This window comes from Neolamprologus multifasciatus, chromosome 17 (genome assembly GCF_963576455.1).
Source record: "Neolamprologus multifasciatus chromosome 17, fNeoMul1.2, whole genome shotgun sequence".
Classification (NCBI taxonomy): domain Eukaryota; kingdom Metazoa; phylum Chordata; class Actinopteri; order Cichliformes; family Cichlidae; genus Neolamprologus; species Neolamprologus multifasciatus.
The window spans coordinates 24,683,521-24,704,730 of NC_140455.1; the positions used below are offsets into that span (position 1 = coordinate 24,683,521).

At 40.5% G+C, this 21,210-nt stretch overlaps 2 protein-coding genes across 4 annotated transcripts; both read left to right on the forward strand.

The window, feature by feature from the left end:
- Positions 1-61: 61 nt before the first annotated feature.
- On the forward strand, positions 62-2,911 carry pex26 (peroxisomal biogenesis factor 26). Its single transcript, XM_085137704.1, has 5 exons — positions 62-350; positions 437-574; positions 2,016-2,341; positions 2,443-2,583; positions 2,690-2,911. Exons 1-5 carry the CDS (start codon positions 178-180, stop codon positions 2,800-2,802), a joined length of 891 nt encoding a protein of 296 aa, XP_084993830.1. The 5' UTR covers positions 62-177; the 3' UTR covers positions 2,803-2,911.
- A 1,767-nt stretch (positions 2,912-4,678) lies between these two features.
- usp18 (ubiquitin specific peptidase 18) lies at positions 4,679-15,292 on the forward strand. Of its 3 annotated transcripts, none has more exons than XM_085137702.1 (11): positions 4,679-5,000; positions 5,448-5,639; positions 6,943-7,039; positions 7,158-7,300; positions 7,378-7,457; positions 7,547-7,681; positions 8,124-8,219; positions 8,509-8,670; positions 8,751-8,882; positions 9,053-9,096; positions 12,108-15,292. In XM_085137702.1, the coding sequence occupies exons 2-11, from the start codon at positions 5,552-5,554 to the stop codon at positions 12,175-12,177; spliced, it is 1,047 nt and encodes a 348-aa protein (XP_084993828.1). In that variant the 5' UTR covers positions 4,679-5,000; positions 5,448-5,551; the 3' UTR covers positions 12,178-15,292. The 3 variants fall into 3 exon arrangements, with proteins under 3 accessions (XP_084993828.1, XP_084993826.1, XP_084993829.1); XM_085137700.1 differs by having other exon boundaries at positions 4,693-5,000; positions 12,105-15,288; XM_085137703.1 differs by lacking the exon at positions 5,448-5,639 and having other exon boundaries at positions 4,695-5,000; positions 12,105-15,286.
- The last annotated feature ends 5,918 nt before the right edge of the window (positions 15,293-21,210 follow it).

Consider the following 21,210-nt stretch of genomic DNA (forward strand, 5'->3'; position numbering starts at 1 on the left):
ATTGGCTGCCTCGGCCATTCTGAAGACTGTGGCGTCTGATTGGACAGTGGGCTAATACCAGGAAGCTAAACGGAAGCTAAACAAACCGTTGTGGAGAACTTCGTGCTTAGCTGCAAGCTAAAGTGCTTTAAACCCTTTGAGTGTTTGTTGGGTTTGTTTTAAGTTCATCCGGGAGTCATGAACAGCTTCCAGGCCGCCAGCCCTCCGCTCTCTGCTGCTGTGACCCAGATGTTCAACACGCTGGAGTCGGCTGCAGAACAAATGATGGTGCACAGAGACTTCCAAGCGGCTTTTGACACATGTCTCAGCGGTCTGGAGAGTCTCGCCGGCCTGGAGCCCGAGGACAGCAGGTGAGGGTCCTGAAGCTTCACGCACATGTTTAACTGGAAGATTGGATGTTTGTGTTATAACAGAAACGTCTTTAATGTTCCTGCAGATGTGCAGAGCTCAAGGCTGGTTTCTGCATCTTAGGGATTCAGGCTCTGGCTGAGCTCAATCAGTGGCGTGATGTCCTCTGCTGGGTTCTGCAACAGTATGAGCAGGAGAAAATACCAGTGAAGATCATGCAGATGTGGTGAGGAAAGAGTTGTTGTATTATTATTATTATTATTATTATTATTATTATTATTACACACTGATCTATTGATCACCAGCCTTTGGGCAGGTGGACGCAATATGAAATAAAGTATAAAATACAAATTGTATTAGAGTTCAAATATGCAAATTCTCCAAGACATGTTTTTTCAATCAGCACATTTGATCCATCATTAATTATATAATTAATTATGAATTAAAAATGAAAATAAAATGTAATTACAAATAACAGAAATATTCAAATATGACAAACTTACTAATAACGACGTTTAAAAATAAAACTTTTAAAAGACATGAACAACTCACTGTTTTTTACTGACGGATCTCAATTTAGATTAAGAGGGTACATAGTCACAGTTTCACTCAATCAGTATAAAGTCTCTCAGATGCTGAATTTCAAAAGAATAGCTGTTTGAAATCACTTATAGGAGCTGTGTTTTTCTGCTTCATTCTGAGTGCTATTATAATCAAACCTTATATTAATGACTTCAGCCTTTTGTGATAAAGAAATGTTGTTGTAGTAAATAAAAGACATCTGTCATCACAATTATTTAGGCTTAAATGAATAAATGTGTAAAATGACAGAGCGAGTTCTGCTAGCTCATTGCCCAGACTGTCCCATAAATAGAAAACTAGAAGTTTTGACTTGATGAGCCATATTTTTTTATCCAATGAGGTCACATTTGTGAAAGCCCACACTGTTGTACAAAGTGTAAGAAAAAAACGAACTTTTATTTATTACTCAATTGCTTTGCTGAGGTCTGAATGGCTATGGAAGAGGTCTTTATCTGTAGGAAAAACTATAAAGTCTGTGAAGTCCAAAGTGTATGCCCTCCAAAGCTCTTCAGCAGGCAAAATTGGAGACTATAATCCCAAATCTATTGTGTCAGTGGGTAGGTCCAATGAAAAATGGTTGGCTTTTTGAAATATTTGGACAACGACTGGAAATGGGTGATAAACTCAAAAAAATCCTACATAAAAGTGCCCTGTTCTAGTAACGAAACAGACATTTATCACGCCTTCATATCCATAAATTTGGAGCCAAGGTTCCCAGATACTGTGCCAATACTTAGGAACGCCATGTTTCCTACTTAAACCTCTGACTTCTGGGACTGATGGTGATATGTGTGGTGCCATCATTCTCAGAATTAAAGATTGAAGGACAAGAGTGAAGGACACCCAAAATAACTTATTTCTGCTAAAAGGTGTGATGTGTTTGTTTGTGTTTTACAAAGAATTGAAAGATATACTTGAACACCACAGTGGATTTTAAGTCAGACGAACAAGATTTGACTCACGTGTAGACTTTAAGCTTTAACATAAGGGGTTTAGAAAAGTATTGCATTAACTATTTAGGATTTTTTTCTTTAAAAATGTCAATAAAATACTAACTAATGTGATTTTGTGTCTCATTTTGGCAGTATACTTCTTTACTCCAAGGTGGGTGAGCCTGCTGTAATGCAGGAGGTGACCAGAGCCTGGTTATACTACCCGTCCAACAGCAGGGCGACTAGCTTCGGGACGGTGGCAGAGCTGTACCTGCTGCATGTCCTTGTGCCGCTGGGAGAGGCAGACGAGGCTCGGGAGCTGATCAGAGGCGAGGTTTTTAGCAGCGCCTTCACAGAAGAACACAGACAGACAGCGCTGGATATCATAGAAGAAAAAGAGCGACAAAATCAAGACCCTCCTCTAAATCCCAGGATGAGTGGAAGCTCTGACGTCACCGAACATCCTGTCTCATCCCAAGGTCTGACACTTCAGCCTCAACCCTTATAAGATGCATTACACCAAGCGGCCTAAAAAAGACTGAAACTGTTAACTGTTTGTGATTTTGCTTTTGTTCTGCAGGTACTTTAGTCCATAAACTTGAGGCTGTGATCAGGTTTTTATACCGAAAACTCCTGATGATTGGCTCTGGCTCATTCCCTTTCCGGAGAATCTTTCTGACTGCCATCCTCCTCTACATGCTCTTTTTTCGGGTGGATCCAGGTTGGGTGAAATGTTCCTTAGTTCTGCTGGTACGTCATCGTCTTTTAGAAGTTAAAATAAAAGTGACTGTAAATGCGTTTCTGTTGTGCTTTTTTTTTACCTGCAGCTCTCCCGTCTGCGTTCATGTGGATTTCTAAACTTCTGCAGCTGCTCAAACAGATGTGGAACGCCATGTTTGCACCGTATTATCAGGCAGTCACTCAGAGCAAAGGACTGTAGAGGACTGAATATGCTTAGTCTATCATTTTAAATGAATTCTCTAAGGACTGTTTGTAAGACAACATGGATGATATTCACGTCAGATCTATAAAACATTTGAAGTACTCATTCCAGGAATACTTGCATTTTTTTTTAAGCTGCAGACTCTTCAGCTCACATGACAGCTTCCCATGAATTCTACCCAGCTCCTCACTAATACATCCTTTGTTTGTCCATCTCAAATCAACACATGAGTCATCAAGAGTCTGATGTGGGTTTTTTTTCGTTCCTTTTATAAGTCTGGGAAGTGACTCACTGTTCTGGTTCAGAGTACCTAGAATGATGAATAGGGGTAAGGAAACAGTTGCAGTCAGTGTATCACTGTAGGAATATGAAATTTGTTAAATGATTATAACAATAGTTATAATAGTCAGTTTAAGTTTTGTATACTGCAATGTGCTGAGGTCCTGTGGCTGCAAAACAAGCCTAAACCATGACCCCTCTGTCACTGTGCATGACACGAGGTGTTTGCCCTGATATGCTGTATCTGGTTGTCAACAAACATGGTGCTCTGCCTTACAGCCAAACATTGCCACTTTGGTCCCGTCTCTCCAAAGGACATTTCTTGAAGTGTTGCATTTGACATGCTAACTGAGGCCAGTAGAGTCTGGGATGTAGTTGTTTGCACGTCCAAGATCATGCACTGGGTGTGGAATTTGCTGGGATCTTTACTCCTGAGAAGATTGGCGACCGCTTTGAATGTTTTCCAGTTGTGAATAATTGTTCTCACTGCAAAATGATGGACTTCAGATTGTTTGGAAACGACCCTATAACCTTCCCCAGATTGATGGGAAGCCGCAGTTACTTTTTTAACTCGTTCCTCCACAATAACGACATTTGACAACAACGTTAATAGGTGTGAAAGGTGGACAGAGATGACGTTTTTCCTCCTTGGCGCTGTGTTAACACACCGGAATGCTCCATTCTAGCAAACTGCCAAAACCTTAGCTTTTATAGAAGTGGTCATGATCAATTAATCAAGTGCACTATCAACATGTTACCCTCTTAATTCAAATGGAAGCTGTCAGATTGTACTTAGTTTTTCACAGAATTGGATCTCAAGAAAATGTACTTTCAATGTCAAAGTGAAGATATTTGTTTTGCATTTAAGTGTCCCTGTGACTGTTCTTATGTATTATTTTATTGATAATTCTCATAAATGAACCTTAAAATTTTGAAGTTTAATCAATTTGGAATTATAATTTTGAATTATATGTGTGGATGTGACAGTGTGTGTAATAGGACAGAATCCAGTCACTGTATTTTAAAAAAAATGGATGGATGGGTAGTTAAGTAAGTAAGTAAAAGTTACTTAACATGCTGTCAGGCCTTTCCAAAAGTATCATCAGTAAAAATTTAAAGAGGGAAAAACTTACTTTTTTATAATCTTATATTCCTGTTGTGAAAATTTGAATTTAATTTATGTCAAGATCTATTAAGTTGAATCTTATGCAGCACTGTTAAGCAGTTATAAAATCTAAGTTGTTTTCTGAAAGCTTACAAGTAGCTAAAAAAGTGAAAAAAGTAGAATAAAAGTGTTCAGGTAAACGTACATGTCCCTCAAGTTTAGAAAAGGTGGTGCTGCAGGAAATCAGAATATATTATCTGTAATTCATACAGTTCTGCATGCATGTTTTAACAAAAGGGGGGTCTTTTTTTTAATGTAAAAGTCACATTAGTTTAATTGCAATTTTAAAGTGGGGCTGGGGTCACTCATTGTCCCCCTCTTTGGACACGCCCCTGGGTACAGGTGAGAAGTATTATTATAAAGTTGCGCACAGTGGAAATACTTAAAAATACTTAAGTATTCGAGTACAGAGTACAGCCTGTGACTGGAGATAATCTGGACCCATGTGTCACCAATGCTGTGTAGCGCCGACTTGATTGCCGTAACATGTCGACGTCATAGTTCCAGCCGGTTTGCGCATGACAGTTTATGAGTTTCGTTTCCAGCAAAGCGAAGAGAAAGCTGTAAAATGAAACTTGCTGGGAACTGTTTCTGTGGCGCTGATGTTTACAGTGGGGTGAAGTACAACAAACGCTCGACCCTCTGTTGGTTTAGTGGCCGTCCTGAGACCCTGAAGAAGAGCAGAAGGCTGCACTGATGTCTGGGATCTACCATTTCTTTTCTAGACTTACTCTGGAGAATCACTTATTTGGTAAGCGGATCATTCTCAACCCGATGGTGATGTTTTTATATTATTTCCTGTTTGCTTGAGAACTATAAATACTAGTTTAAAGGTCCTACTTCAGCGAAATGCACGAGATGCTTGTTAAATACGATTAAAGCTCCTCAACGATTCGTAGATGCACTCGTTATTAATTTCACAGTAAATAAAAACGGAACAATTTTGAAGTCAAGTTTTATTCACAGATAGGAAAAATTATTTTAGTCAGTTAACTTTCTAAAGCTGTAGTGCTTTCTCGGTCATGAACAATCATGAACAATGTAGTGCACAGTGTGCCAAAAATGCGCTCACAGCCACTTTATTAGGTACACCTTGGTGGCGCTGGAAACTTTCCTCACATGACAGCATCGCACATTTGCCCCAAATCTGTTGGCTTTGCATCCATGATGGGAATCTCTGTTCCACCACATCCCAAAGGTGCTCTACTGGATTGAGAACTGGTGACCGTGTAGGCCATTTGAGTACAGTGAACTCATCGTCACGTTCAAGAAACCAGTTTGAGATGATTTGAGCTTTGCGACATGGTGCGTTACCCTGCCCGATGCAGGTATCAGAAGATGGGTACACGGTTGTCATTAAGAGATGGACATGGTCAGCAACAACACTCAGGTAGGCTGTGGATTTAAATGATGCTCAGCTGGTGCTATAGGGCCAAAGACAATACCCCCCACATCACTCCCTCTCCACCAGCAGCCTGAACTGTTGATACAAGGCAGGCAGGATAAAGCCATGCTTTCATGCTGCAGAAATCAAGACTCATCTGACTAGAAAACGTTTTTCCAGTTATGTATTGTCCAATTTTGGTGAAGCGTGTGAAGTATAGCCTCAGTTTCATGTTGGTTACCTAATTTTAGTGAATATTTGAGTTGCTGTTTCTACTCTTCTAATCAGCTTGAAGCAGTCTGGTCGTTCTCTTATGACCTCTGACCTCAAACTTTACAGACCATTCTCTGTAAACTCTAGGGATGGCCGTGTGGGAAAATCCCAGTATATCAGCAGTTTCTGAAACACTCAGACTAACAACCATGACATGTTAAAAGTCACTAAAATCACCTTTGTTTCCCACTCTGTAACTCCGTTTCAACTTCAGCAGGTTGACTCGACCACGTCTACATGTCTAAATGCTCAGAGCTGCCGACATGTGATTGGCTGATCAGATATATGAGTTAACATGCAGTTGAAAAGTTGTACCTAATAAAGTGTCCGGTGACTGTATAATCTAATTATCTGCTGGCTGATCTGTTTAAACTGTGCTAATAGTCATATAACTGTGAAATATGACTTTAAAACTAGTTTTTGGACAAAAAACGTAATCAATATTTTTATTACATGTTGCTCCAATAACACGAGATCAAAGGACTAGAAATTCAAAAACATTCACAAAAGATCTTTATTGTGTGACTATGAATATGATCAGACAGCTATCTGATCATAATCATGTTCATATTTACTCATATTTATCATACTGGGTTGTTAAGGAGGTGGTAATGTTGTTTAACAAACCTTTTAAAGGATCTCTGCACCTCAAAAGAACTCTTTAAACCTCATAAATTTATGACTGGTTCATAAATGCTCTTTTGTCTGTTGTTGCATTTGACCCTCAGGTCAGGCTTATTTCAGTGACACAGAAACCAAAATACTGACCGTGAGTCTGTGTGAGGTGAAGTCAACTTGCTCCACATCTGCCTAACACGGGGCCTAAAACTAATAAACCGAACAAGCCTCACACTCTGTGATCTCTAAAACCACGATTTGCTATTTTAATAGAATATATATAAAAAATGTGGGGTTCTCCACAGCTGACTGTGCTTTTCCATTTTTATTTATTTTCACACATGCACACACCCGCTGGACTCTGGTGGGTTGATTCACGGTGTCACAGGCTGTTATTTAACCCTTGTTACTCTTACAGGGATGAGAGGCCTCTCCAACTATTGTCTATCATGCTGTGTGAACAGCTTGCTGCAGACTCTCTCTGCTACCTGGGAAATAGCAGAACTGCTAGAAAGGTAATCACATGAATTACTACAGCTGCTTTCATCTTGACTCAGTGATGTTGTAGTGCCACTTACTGTGGAAATCCTAAGGCTGTTTACAATATTAACAAGCTTTTATGAATTTTAAAAGGTGGGATGTAGCTGGTGCGAGAGGAGATGCTCGTAATGTCGCGCTGCATCTAAAGAGAGTTCTTGAGGCCATGCGGGGTGACCTTCCTCAGCTCTCTCCACATCGTGACTTCCTCCACTGTCTGGACCAAAACCGCTTTCGACGTAAGAGCCACGCTTTTGCAGAGAAAATACCTCCTGCCGATGTGTCTTATTTCACACCTTCTAATGATGCTTTACAGTTAATGTGCAGCATGATGCAGATGAGGTGTTCCTCTCGATTCTCAACCTCATTCACCAGCAGATGGACAACAGACTTCTGGTTGGACTGCGATCAAACTACTCTAATATTATTCATTTCTGCATGTGTTATCTACAACAGTGTTTGTTTGCATTTGCCCTCTCTGAAAGGCTGGGGAAATTCAGGATCTGTACAAGATTTCAGTGGAGACACACCTGCAGTGTTTAAAGTGCAACTCCATCCAAACTGAAACCAGCTACATGCTCAGTTTTCCGCTTTATGTAAAGGAGGATGACAACTCTCTGGTGGGTCTTCTTCTTCTTTTGCGTAAGAATACTAAAACTGTTGGGAAACACACTATCTCTGTTTGCTATTTTTCCCCTTTTATTGGAGGCCGTATCTTAAAATCTTAAATTTTTACAGTTTATTGAAGCCAAAGATTTTAGCCAATCCTGATCCAATCATATGGGTGTAATAAAACATAGCATTTTAATATGCAATACTTCCAACTGGGAAGTATTACATGGAGGTGGGGGTATAAATCCACACAACACAAAGAGGGAGAAAACGCACAAGTTTATAAGGATTACAAAAATCAGAGTCACCAGCAAATAGTCCAGCACAGAACCACTCATAAAAGATCAAATGAATGACATATGACTTGTTAGGTTACAAACCTTAGCTGTACTGCATTGTCACTGTTTATTTTACTCACTATTTATTTTGTTACATTTGTCATATTTTCAGGAGGGCTGCATGACCTCCTTCTTTGAGCATCAGGAGCTCAAGGGCATAAACTCCTGCTTTTGTGCACACTGTGGAACTAAGAATCCATCCAGACAGGTGAGACTCGGGTTTAAATCGCCCTCAAACACATTGAAAAGGCTCCGATGATATGTGAATCTGTATTTTATCATGTCAGCTCAAACAATCATTGTGAAATCGAATTGCTTGTTGTATAACAAATCTGTGTGTATCTATTTTTCTTCATTGCTTCAATCCAATAAAAATATCTTTGAGGAAAGAAAAACATATTTAAAGGGCTGAGTGGGATGAGTGGATGAGAGTGGGTGGGTGAAACATATTTGCCAGCATAATCATGAACTCAAATTCACTCATTTGTTTTGTTCAGGGTGTCAAACTCCTCTCACTGCCTCGTATCTTGTGCATGAACCTGAAGCGATTTCGGAACAGCCGTGGTTCCACACACAAACTTGACTGCAGGGTTTCTTTCCCAGAAACCTTTGATTTCTCCCAGAGTCTCCAACATGTGTTCTCCGCAAACTTTGCACAGGTACGTCTGAATTCTTTTTTACGTCAATATTGCATCTTTTGCTTGTGAATACTCTGATTATTTATTTGTTTTTCTTCCAGAATGAGTGCAGGTACACCTTGTACGCAGTGGTCGTGCACTCTGGTTATGCAATGTGTGGGCACTATACTGCTTACGTCCGCCACAGGGAGAACGAGCGCTGGTACTATGCAGATGATAGCCACGTACAGCGGGTACATCAGATCTAAAAAATAATGACAAATAATCACAGTATACAGTTTGATGTGAAAGTATCTGCAGATATCAAAGGGAGAGAGGGACTGTAACTTTTTCCCCTCTGTGCTTTTTATTGAATTGCAAATTTCTGATGAATTTTCTGTCTGATTCTCATTCAAATCCACAGACCTCCTGGGAAGAAGTGCAGAGAACATATGGAGGGAGACACAGGTAAAATGCCCAGTTTCTGACTGTACAGGGGGTCATGAAGTCCTCTCAGACGTTTTACACTCATAAACATGAAGCTGTCTACAGCAGCTGGAAATGGCTCGTCAAAGCTTAATGAGGATACATTTTAACCTAGTCAGTCTGATTCTGGTCTGAATATCTGGAGCAAGGAGGTAGTAAGACTTTGAAAACATTCGATTTTTTGCCATCCTGTCACCAGCTACTTAGTACATAAATAATAGACTGTACATAAATGATGGGCACCGAAGCACCTTAAATCTGCTTTATTTTAACTCTCCTGGTTGCAAAAAGACTTTAGAAACGCTTTCCTGGAGACGTTAGTGCTACTTTCTACTTTACTGAATAAAACAGGCTGTTGGTTAAGTTATGATCCACATTAGAGTCACAGTAAAGGCCTGCTTTATTTTAACAGGCTGTTGCCATATGACTGTGTGGTTTCTCAGTTTCTCAGTCAGATCCACCCTCAAAATGCCAAGATGACGATGGCAAAGGCTGAACAAACATCCCAGTAGCTTCTTTCAACTTTTTATATATGGCACAGACGTGAGAGTGATATCAAAAGTCTCATCTAACTCACGACTGTGTCAAAATGTTAGTGTGTTGTTCTTAAAGAGGAAGGTGTGGAGAGACCACAGGCTGAAGGATGTAGCCACGATGAAGTCAGACATTTCAAAGCATCATTTTCAGCATTTCGCTGGTCGTGGTCTTAGTTTTTCGAAAAAAAGGGGTCACTGAGGTGTGGATCGGACGTGATGTCTAGTTTTAGAATTAGAAGTCTTTTATCGTATGTTTTTGTGGGTAAATAAATTACATGGCTGCACTTACAGATGCAAAGAGAAAAAAACAAACAGTCATTTGCACAGTAAATATAAAAAGAAGGAACGAGTTCAGTGACTTCACCAATATGAGTAGAGTATTCCAAAAATGTAAGACACTGCTCACTGAGTTGGCTGATATTACACAGACGGGAAATTATTGCAGGAGTGGAAGATAAGGCGGTAGTTGCTTCAGAGTCGGCCTTTCTTTGATTTGAGGGATCTGTAGCGCCTACTAAAGGGCAAGAGGTTGTACAGGTGAGAGCCAGGAGGATGTCATGGTTTTAAAAAATGTTTCTGGCTCTGCTGAGGTAGCAGGAGGGCAGAGAGTATCCAGCGATCTCCCGAACGGCGTTAATGATCTTCTGAAGGTTCCCCCTCTCTGCACAAGCAGTGTCCACGCAGAAAGGTTTAATTCTTCAGCCAGTGGATTCAAACCAAGACCTGTTTCCTGTGAGGTGACAGAGCTAACCAGACAGCGCGTGCCGCAGAATTAACACTGTACAACCCCCCCCCCCCCCCCCCCCCAAAAAAAGCAACTTTTAGTTTTTAGTCTTCCACTTTTTGGCAAATATAAATTACGGATATATTCCAAGGATATTCATCTATTATTATCAGAGCACCTACATTTAGTTTGCAAGAAGAACCTGCAGCAGTCCATCTATTTATAACCGTCCCATTTCCTCTAGTTTATAGGTCCTTCAGTCCCCTGCAGCACTTTTTCTGTTGATCACATTGAATTTGCTATATTTATGAAAATACATCTTCTAAAGCTACCATTAAGCTTTCTTTGTTTGTTTGTTTACCTGCAGCCACGGCGATCTTTAATAGTTGTGCATCATCATTTTTTTCTTTTATCTCTTTTAAGAAGAAATGACAAATCTGCCCATAAACGTCCTTTCTGTCCAGTTCAAAGGACACAGTGTTGAAATTATTTAGTTCTTAGTTTGTTGTGATACTCCAAAATGGGATCATACCATGTATTGCCTGTTTTCATCTATCATTGAGCAGTTCTGGTTTGAAACTTGTATCTATATCTTACTCATCTTACTGCCTGCACATCTTGATTAAAAAAATCGACCGACGGGTTCTGGAGTTGAAGTTCAGCCGAGACAGCCTGACAGGAGCTGTTAAGCTGTATCGTTTAGGCCTAATTCACCTAGCCTCATATGTCAAACTGGCATCTGCGTCGTTAAATACTTTACACTTTTGGGTCCTTTTGGTCCAGATGAATCTGGATATGTGCTTATCCCTTTCCCTGATATTCCCTGTTTAGTTGGGACCTCTACTGGACCGGTCACACATCATCATAGCGACATCATTTTTCTCAAATATAAGGCCCGAGGGCCAGAATCGGCCTGGCCTGGACTCCCACAGGACAGTTTTAGAAAATGTGAAGGAGGATGTACATTTTCAGAATTTTAACTGTATTTTCACAAATTTTACAATTTTTCCTACTGAAAAAGAACTAAATGAAAAAGTATTCTCGGTGAATTAACGCAAACTTTCTGTTTCATAATTACAGGACAGTGTGAGCAATGAGCTACCAGAACTGATAGTACTGACAGATTTATTTCATGTCTTTATCACATAGAAAAATTGAGGAAATACTGTTGGAATTGCACTTCTTTTTCTTATATTGAGATATTTTAGGGATTAACTGGCTAATTAAACTTTTTTACACTGACAGTAAGGGCAGGTTCACTTCTCCGACACACTTAAGATCAATGTGGGCTGTAAAATGACACCGACAACCCTGCTCTTCTGCATCCAGAAGAGTCGCCCCTGCTGACTGTTAGAAAGAATGCAACTATAAGGTGCTTAGTGACTTCACCATTCATGTTTCCTACAGTTAAAATAATTCCGAGAAATATGAAGGAGATCTGTTCAGAGATCGTGGTCTTGATTAAAGACTAGGAGGTGATTGTGTTTTTCGCCATGAACACTCTCAAACTTTTGAACCCCTAAACAGAGGAAATCCGTCATGTCCGTCGTGTTGTCTTGTCTTTCAACAACAAGCTGGTTTCTGGAAAACACCTGGAAGTTTTAGTTTCACTTTTCCTGTCATGTGAATTGAAAATGCCATCGTGGTTTCCTTTTATTCCTTCCTTATTTATGTTGCCGTTTGCTATATAAGAATGCTTCATTGTTTTCTTTCTTCTTCTTTTGTTGCAGTAGAACGGCGTACATGTTAATGTACAGAAGAGATTCAGAAGAATGGAAGCCACGGCCTGAACTTTCTGGCTGAGTGGATGGGTGCAAAGAAATCAGGGGACATAGTGCAATAAAATATGGAATGCACTGATTTTATGGAAGTATTTCATGGGAATTTCTGACCTTTTTCTACAACGTGAAAGGTTTTATAGTCTATATTTTTTCCTGACCTCATTGAGCTCAACCAGCAAATGAATTTCTGTTAACCAGTAGGTGGCGTTGAAGACTTTATACAGGAAAGGGTTTTCCATCTCAGACCACACACACTGTGAACACACTCACTGGTACTGGGGGGTTGGTCTGAAGTGACTGCTTAGCTGAGATATTTGCTGTTTGGGGAAATACCTGCATTGAGATCTGGTGTGCATTTTCCTGATATAGTTGTTTATGAGTCATTCTTGAAGAACACTCAATGCATTTTTTTTCTCATTTGGGTGACACAATCATCTTTTATTTTATGTATTCTGTCTATTTAACCACTATTAAAACTATGCTTGGGTATTAAACCTCCCATTATGTTATGTATTTGATGCTCCAAACCACAAATGTATATATACATATATATGTGTGTGCGTGTGTGTATGTGAATTACCTGAGAGGACCAAAAACATTGCAGTTGCAGCCAGTGCTTGGTATAACTGAGCCACTAAAATTCCCATTGTGCAGGCCAAGAGGTGGTTGGGGGGGTTGACCGTGTGAAACAGTGCCTATGTGCTGCAGAGCTCTGACAGAATGGAACATGTCTACACGGTGCCAGAGGCAGCAGGCTTCATGCTTAGTCATCTCGATGCTTTCTGCATACAGGGTATACGTTCTCCTACTTGCAGCACACACCCTGGGGACAGGTCTCGAGTTGAGTCAGTGTCACAGATATGGTCAGCCGTTTATTGCTGCATTTGTGAGATCCGTATGACTCTTCCTCCGACTAAAGTGCAAAATCACCTTTAGAAATCCCGCCGCCGCAGATGATTAAAATGAGCTGAAACCATCAGCTACTTATATTTACAAGCATCACCGTGCAGGGTTTGTTTTAATCTGTTGCACAATGCCAGTGTCGGAAGAAGAACTCAGATCAGTCATTTATTAAGCTATAAATGCACCGAGTGATAAACTCAAAGAGTATTAGCCGCGGGCAAGAAATGCTTCCGGATGTATAAACAAGGCGTCTGTTTGCTGATCAGACTGAAATGGGGTTTGTCTTTGTTGTATCCATGTCCCTCAAGTAGCCATGAATCATCACTTTATCATGTCGGGGGGGATTTGTGTGCCCTAGAGCAGAAGCTCAAGGGACCAGTTCACCCTGTCCAGGATGTGGTTGCTAGGGTCCCACCCTGGAGCCAGGCCTGGGGTAGGGGTTTGATGTCTTGTGGATTGGGCTTCTCTGCTGTGACTGCTGCCCCCATAAACAAAATGGATTTATAATCTTGTGATAAATATAAAATGCAGTCGTATGATGAAGATCTCAGTTCTGTAGCTCCTCCTGCAGAACCTATTTAACTATTATCTGCTATTATTAACTATTAGCATATTAAATTGGCAGTTTAATCTATAAAATCAGAATGACATTTCATTTGTTGCCATTCAGATTGGCAAACCTAAGCTGCCAGTATCTTACAAGAAGATGAAGAAGAAAAAAAAAGACAGCACATTTCTTTCTAAAATGGAAAACCTCAACATTGCGTTAATTTACTGCAACCATACCACAGCCTTATAATAGTGTGTTGAGTAAAAGTCACATTTGGTATGTACATCCGTTTTGTTTCTCCATTTCCAGAGAACGGCTTCTTCCCTTTTGTGTTTAGGGTTTTGATTAATTATTCATGTTGTAAGACCATGTGCAAAGCGCATGTTGGATGAGCACCTGTCCGCCCCCGCCTTGACTTTGACCACATCACAGGTGCTAAAGAGTGCAACAGCATGACGCATCCAGGGCACCTTTGGGCTGTAAAGTCTGAACGACCGGACGTCTTTTTTTTTAGGCCTTTTTTTAAGCAGAAATGCGTGAGGTCTTTGGCTTTATTGTTTGCTTGAGCTTAGATCCCTGCATGCATTTACTCATACTTTTATGGCCGATTATAATCTCTGCAATTAAGTTTTTAGCCATTTATCTTGGTCAGGTGTTACCCAGGCAGCCAAGGCCATCTCATGCTGGCATATAGTTTCTGAAGGAATGACGGTGCTTGTTACACAGTGCCATTGGCACGTAGGCCAGAGCAGAAGGCACGATACTCCTCTGGGGTGGTCAGTGTTTCTTTTGGAGAATATATCGAAGTTCATTAATGCTTTTTAGTCATTGTTGATGTGTGTTTACCAGTTACTAGGTGAGCACACCACTGTGATGTGTGGAATTTGGCTATTTGAGAAGCACTCTTAAATTTTCCCTTTTTTGTGTGTGTGTGGAAGATTTCACAGGCTTAGATAAATGCATGTGACTGCTTTGATATGTGGTTATATATGCTTTTTAAAGCAAGCGCGCAAACCAATCTCACAGCATTTCTTTTGTTCGATCGCCACTTCACGTCACTTATCAAAGCACGGCGCTCATGCTTTTATGCCAAGAAAGGTCAGAGAGAGCGGTGAGGAAGCAGTTAAGCTGAACTGTGAACTGGTGGGCAAACTCTAATAGACACAAAAGCTGCAATTCCCTTTTTTTAGCCACGTTACCAACACATCTATGTCTGTCTGTCCAATATTTTCATCAAAACCGAAACTAAATTGCACAAAGGTTTCGTCTCATTTAGTGAACTGCAAACCTGGCAATCCCATAGCTTCAGCTTTAGTTTGTTGTGTTGCCAGATTATCAGTCTGTGGGGTCATTTACAATCAGTAACTCTTAAAATACTTAAATACACAATTATTTCGATATGTCATTATTGGTTTTTCATGCTAGATGGCTGATTTAGACCCTGCCTGATTATTTATTGCACCCCCTACCAATGACTCAATCATATTTCTCACATATATATACATATCATTAACCAGTGAACAGAAACATACTAGCACTAAGCATTCTAAACTGGGGTGGCACAAAAGTGGACATAATATTTGATTGTTCGTACCCCCAACACACACACACACACACACAATTTTATTTTTCTGTTTCCCTTTTATTATATACTTCCAAATGACAACAACAGTCACCTCAAGATGCTTTATGTTGTAAGGTAAACCCCACAAAATAATACATTTAAAACCCCAACAATCAAATAACACTCTTTTATCAACCACTTGGTGACAGTGGGAAGGAAAAACTTCCTTTTAACAGGAAGAAGCCCACAGCACAGGCAGCCTCAGGAAGGGATGACAATCTGCTGCAACTGGTTGGGGGTGGTAGATCTTAAATGTTCAATTTGGGAACCCAAAATTGATTGATGTGAATACAACAAGGAGGTCTTGTTCCACCATTTCTGTAAAAAACAACTCTTAGCGCTATCTGAAAAAGTATTCCCCCACCCACCCTTGACCCCAACAGTCACACAGTCACAGATGGTGGTTGTGTGGTGGGCTGGAGCTGCTTTGCTCCTTCAGGACCAACGTTGGTCAAGTTGCGTGAAAAAAGTAATCAGTAACTAATTCCTGATTACTTCTGAGAAAAAATAATTCATGTTACACAACCTGAATAGGTAATAAAGCAATAGATCTTAAGCCCTATTCTACTTTTTCTGCATAATCCATCATATAAAATGTAATCAAATTAAAAAGTCTCTTTTAAAAACTTGTTTTATTAGTTTAAACCGTTTAACTTTATGCATGTTGCATCAAGGAAAAATTAAATTATATGCAACATAATTTAATTATGCACACGTCTGTTAAAACAAAGGTTGCACGTGCTTACGTCATTGTCATGAGACACTCTTGCAAACAAAATCACGGTTTAGTAACGCACTAACGCAGCGTGCTTATGGAAAAGTAACAGTAATCTAATTACTTTTTTTGCAATAGTAATCTCTTACTTTACTTGTTACTTGAAAACAGTAATCAGATTACAGTAATGCATTACTTGTAACACATTACTGTCCATCTCTGTTCAGGACCTGGATGACTTGATTGATGGAACCATGAAGAAAACCAGAAAATCCTTAAATCTGAAAGTCCATCCATTTGTGCCCAGAAGCACAAGTTCACTTGGGTTATGCAGAAGGACAATGATCAAACCACACCAGCTAGTCCACCACTTCTTAACCCAAAAATTAAGGTTTTGAAGTGGCCTAGTCAAAGTCCTGATTTAAATCTGATTGAAATGCTTTTGCATGACCTTAAACAAGCCATTCACACTAGAAAACCCTCCAATACGACTGAATTAAATCATTCTACAATAAAAAAAAAAAGTAGCCTAGATAACTTGACAGTTAACATAAACACTTCTTTGTAATTGTTGATGCCAAGAGTGGCACAACCAGTTGTTAAGTTTAGTGGGCCATAATTCTTTTCCCCACATAGGTCCTAATAGGTTAGTTAGTTAACTCTCTTTTACTTTATCTTGGTTTTTGTGATTAGAGTCACCAAGGGGAGTTTGAAGCATAATATTTTGTCTGAGACCTTTTTGATATGTTGGTGGCATCTCTTACTTTGAAGGGGAATCCTCTCCGTTTCATTGTTGCTCAGTCAGTAGATGGCAAGCACTCAGTTGGAGTCTTACATGCCAATTAACAGTTACTGTGGCAGTCTGCTTTTGACTGAAGCAATCACAGGGAGCTTTTTTGGCTCGACACCCTCTTTGTGAATCTTTCAGCCAGCTGCTCCAGTCGAGAATACACATCTTTTCCCCCTGATTAAAGGTTGCCACTAGGCCACGTGACTGAGGCCTAGTGAGTATAAATATAACTAAAAAAAAGGCCTAGCCTTTTTTTTAGTTATATTTTAGTTCATTACAATGAGTATGGTCAGCTTAAAATAAATACAAAAAGTGCATTAGTCAAGTTAGTTTCAGTTGATCCCTGGCCATCTCACAGACTAGTTTTAACCTGTAAGTTACACACCCTTAGATGTTTTTTTTAAAAACTGTGTTTTCTAGTAATCACACATTTTGAATGCTGATTACCCATTTACCCTGACATTTTAACTGTAAGAGTAAATGGATGCAACAGGTTGACCTCTCACCAAATTTGTGACTGCATTATTTACTGAGGCTTGGCAGCTGTGCTGGAGCTGTTTTCATTCAGAATTTACATGTTTCACCATCTGGTTATATTTTTACAGCCTTAAAAAAGGAACCAATTCATGCACCGTCTCTTTGCACTTCTTCTTTTTTTGGCCCACAACAGATTGTGAATAGCGTTTGGTTAAAATTGCAGGAATACGCCCCTTTGAGATGTATTTGTTAGCAAAGACATTTCCTCCATAATGTCAACCCCGAGACCCTTTAACAAGCCTCATCATGCTCCTGTGTAACCTATCTAGCAGCAAATCTTTTGATGTTTTGGGACTGACGAGCGGGCTCGCACAGCCATTCTATGGTTATGTAATGAGGTTTCAAATAGGAAATGATAATCTTTTTTTCTCTCTCTCTCTCTCATGTTCAACTTGCAGGCCCTGGTGACCATGGTGAAGTCTGCTTTTGTAAATAGCAAACAAGAACTGAAGACAAATGTCTGCTGCATGACTTAGATTTTTTCTGTCATACAAAAAAAAGTATTAATCAGATAAAGCAGCAAAAGACTGAACTGAAAATTTGTTTGCATTCATAAAAAGAAAAGTCTGTATATAAAATGACCAAAAGCTTGACGTGAACTCTAAACGTGTTGAAGATTTGTGAATGCGCTTCAGTGAGTTCTGCTGCATGAGCGGTCATGTCAAGGAAGAGGTCTTATCTTTCCCGGTGAGTCCATAAAATTTCCTCTCAGGAGGAAGAAGGGGAGGGGGAGTCCGGTCCAGACAGCGTTTGCCTTTCTCTTCCCATGTTCAGTTGTCCTCCCCAAGATTCTTGGCAATTGAATATTGTAATAAAATGAACATCTGCTAGGTTTTCTAGGAAAAAGGGTTGTTGGACAGTCAAAGTGCTATAAGGGAGCAGCAAAGAAAAGTGCGGTTCACGGTTTGGCTTGGAGCAGAGCTGGCGCTGGGGTTGATCCGCTTTCATCTGACTCAAAATGGTAAGTGACACCAATATTTAGCGGCTATTCATTCTCAGTTATTTCTCAGGTCATTTGTATTAAGAAGTGGACTTCCAGCTGAGAGGAGCTGGCCCTAACAGGAGGTGACCCCGAGGCCCCTTGATAATTCCGGGCTCGACATATAGGGGATACATGACCTGATGGCCCACCCTTCATGAGTCTGTCGTTACCCTTCAGTTAGCACCTTATCTTGTCTCCTTATCATCAGACTCAGGATCCAGGGATGATCAGCCGTTGTCTCAGAAGTCAGACTGCTCATGTTACAGTTGAAATGGCTTTACTGATGAGTCCAGGTAACTGTCTGCGTGTGAGCGCCCCTCCTCAAAGCCAGCTTTGATCATCAAAATGAAAGTTATGTTTTTGTTTTGTGGTGCTTTACAAAAGAATTGAATATGAAAGCCAAAAGTAAAAAACAAATTCCTGTTTTGACTCGTTGACTTGAAAAAACAAAACAAAACAACTCATCTAAACATGTGATAGTATCATAATAAACCTTCATCTTCTCATGGCATCCTTCAACTTAAAATCCTCCCTCATCTGTCTCAGTCAACAGGAATGACTGGAATTGCACCTTGAGGCTAACCGCTGCTTTACCGATCCAGCTCTCAGCGAGTGATAAGGTCACAACAACCTGTTAACTGCTGCACACACACAGACACATTTCAGCTGTGTTTGTTTATTCGTTGCTCCACCAGCGTTTCAGTTAATAATTTGTCCAGCTGTTGAAAAACCTGCAGTGGAATCGATGCAGACAGCGACACTCTTTTCCCCTCTTCCATGTTTAAGGGATTTGATCCGGGTCCTGCTGCTCGCTCACTCTGCTATACGGGCTGGGCACCTTGAGAAGTGAGCTATCCATTGTCAAACCTCTTTGACCTGCTCTCTCCTTCAGCCTCTCCTATTTCCGCACAAAGACTCTCTAATGCCAGGTAGCTGGAGCTGGCATTCCTGATGCATTCCACCATGGGGAAGTTGCTGGGATCAGGATGAAAAATGCCTGAAACAAAGGCCTACTCTCATTCACAGGGTTTAGGGTTCTGTGGGAAAGTCCAGGCTGGACAGAGGTTGGATGGCAGAGGAATGCAAAGCGGGGCATAGCTCACACAGTCTCTATGACACAGGCCCAAAGACACATTGACAATGCAGAGGTCTTCTTACATGGAGGAGTCAGAAGTCAGGAAAGAGGATGATCGGACGCAGGATAAGTGCAGTATATCCCTGTTTCTCATGCTTACACATGACAGTTCAGTCGTCCATTTAGCTGGTGTGATGAGAAGGGCTTTGGTGGAGTGCCTGCGTGGGAGAAAATTTGACGGTTGACGGTTGTATTTCTTGCTACAAAAATGAAAGTAGTCCCGAAGCTGGCTCAACTTGAAAGTCGCTTGTTAGACTTTCTAGCAAGACAAAGTTTATGTGTTAAAGAAATTCTTTGTGTTATCCTTAAGTGCGGTGGTCCCGACCCCCGGTGACCTGGGGGTGGCCCCGTGTGATATTTATAGTTTTCAGGTTTTCGGTTTTCCTGGGTCTTTTCCCGTGTGTTAAGAATAAATTCTCTTTTTTTTGGTACCAGGCCGCACAGAAAAAAATAAATAACTTACATTAGTTCCATTTTATTTATTATCTGACTCTGAACAGTGTTTTATTTTGAAAATGGCTGAATTCTCTCCATTACTTCCATTTATGCCTCACTCTTGACACATGTTAAGATACATTAACCCTAATATTAACCCAGGCTAGCAAAATGAGTAAAAAAAAAAAGACATCTTTGGATGGTTTCTTTGCAAATGGAAAAATGCCCAGTGAAGAGACAGAAGAAGAGCATATGAAAACCACTAAGAAAAAGAAAGCTGCATTTAACAGACAATACCAAAATATCTACTTGAAATATGGATTTGTCTCAACAGGTGATTTCCACCCACTAAGCCCACTCTGCAATAACCGGCTCTCCAATGAGGCAATGAAGCCTTCAAAACTGCTTCGTTACTTGGAGACTAAGCACCCGACATTAAAAAGCAAGCCTTTGGAGTATTTTGAAAGAAAAAAGCGGGAACAAGAGGGACAAGAGCAATTACTGAGGGCCTCCAACAAATGCAAGTGCACTGAGAGCATCATACTTGGTGGCTAACCGTATTGCTTAGGATAAAAAGTCATTCACTATTGGTGAAGAATTGATCCTTCCCGCCAGTAAAGATATTTGCTGTGAAATTTTCGGAGAGGCGGCGGTTAAAACGATAGCATAGGTGCCTCTGTCGGCTAGCACCATCACTCGTCGCATTGAGGAAATAGTAGAGCACATTGAGACACAGTTGTGTTGTTAGAGTTATTAGCCACATTAAAGCACACGCCCTTAACTCATGCCTATTCGAGTAACTTTGTGAGGAGATGAACGCCCCGCAGAGATGCTTTGTATTACACACAGAAGCAAGGTGGTTATCTCGAGGGAGATCGCTGGCCAGAGTTTTTGAATTATGAAATTACGAATTCAGAAAAGCAGTTACCGCTCGCAGCACATTTCAGTGACAAAGGGTGGGTCGCAAAATTAGATTTCTTATTTCTTATAGTCAGCCTACTAAATGAACTCAATCTGTTCCTTCAGGGGAAAATAACAACTGTCTTCAAGTTGGCAGGTAAGGTGGCTGCATTTGAAGCCAAACTGGATTTATGGAGACAACGCGTAACAGAGGCATGCTTCAAACATAGGTGGGATTTATGAAGAGACTCAGCCTGAGGTGTCATTCTCCCAGCTAGTGCACGATCACCTGTCTTTGCATTTAAAAGAGTTTGAGCGCTACTTCCTAATCACAAAAGACGCACAAGCTGACAAGGAATTGATCTGCGACCCATTTGTCAATAAACTGGGGGAATACAGCATGTCTGTGCAAGAAGAACTGTTTGAGATCACAAATGATGGTGGTCTTAGAAGTATGTTTGAGACATCAACTTCAACAATTCTG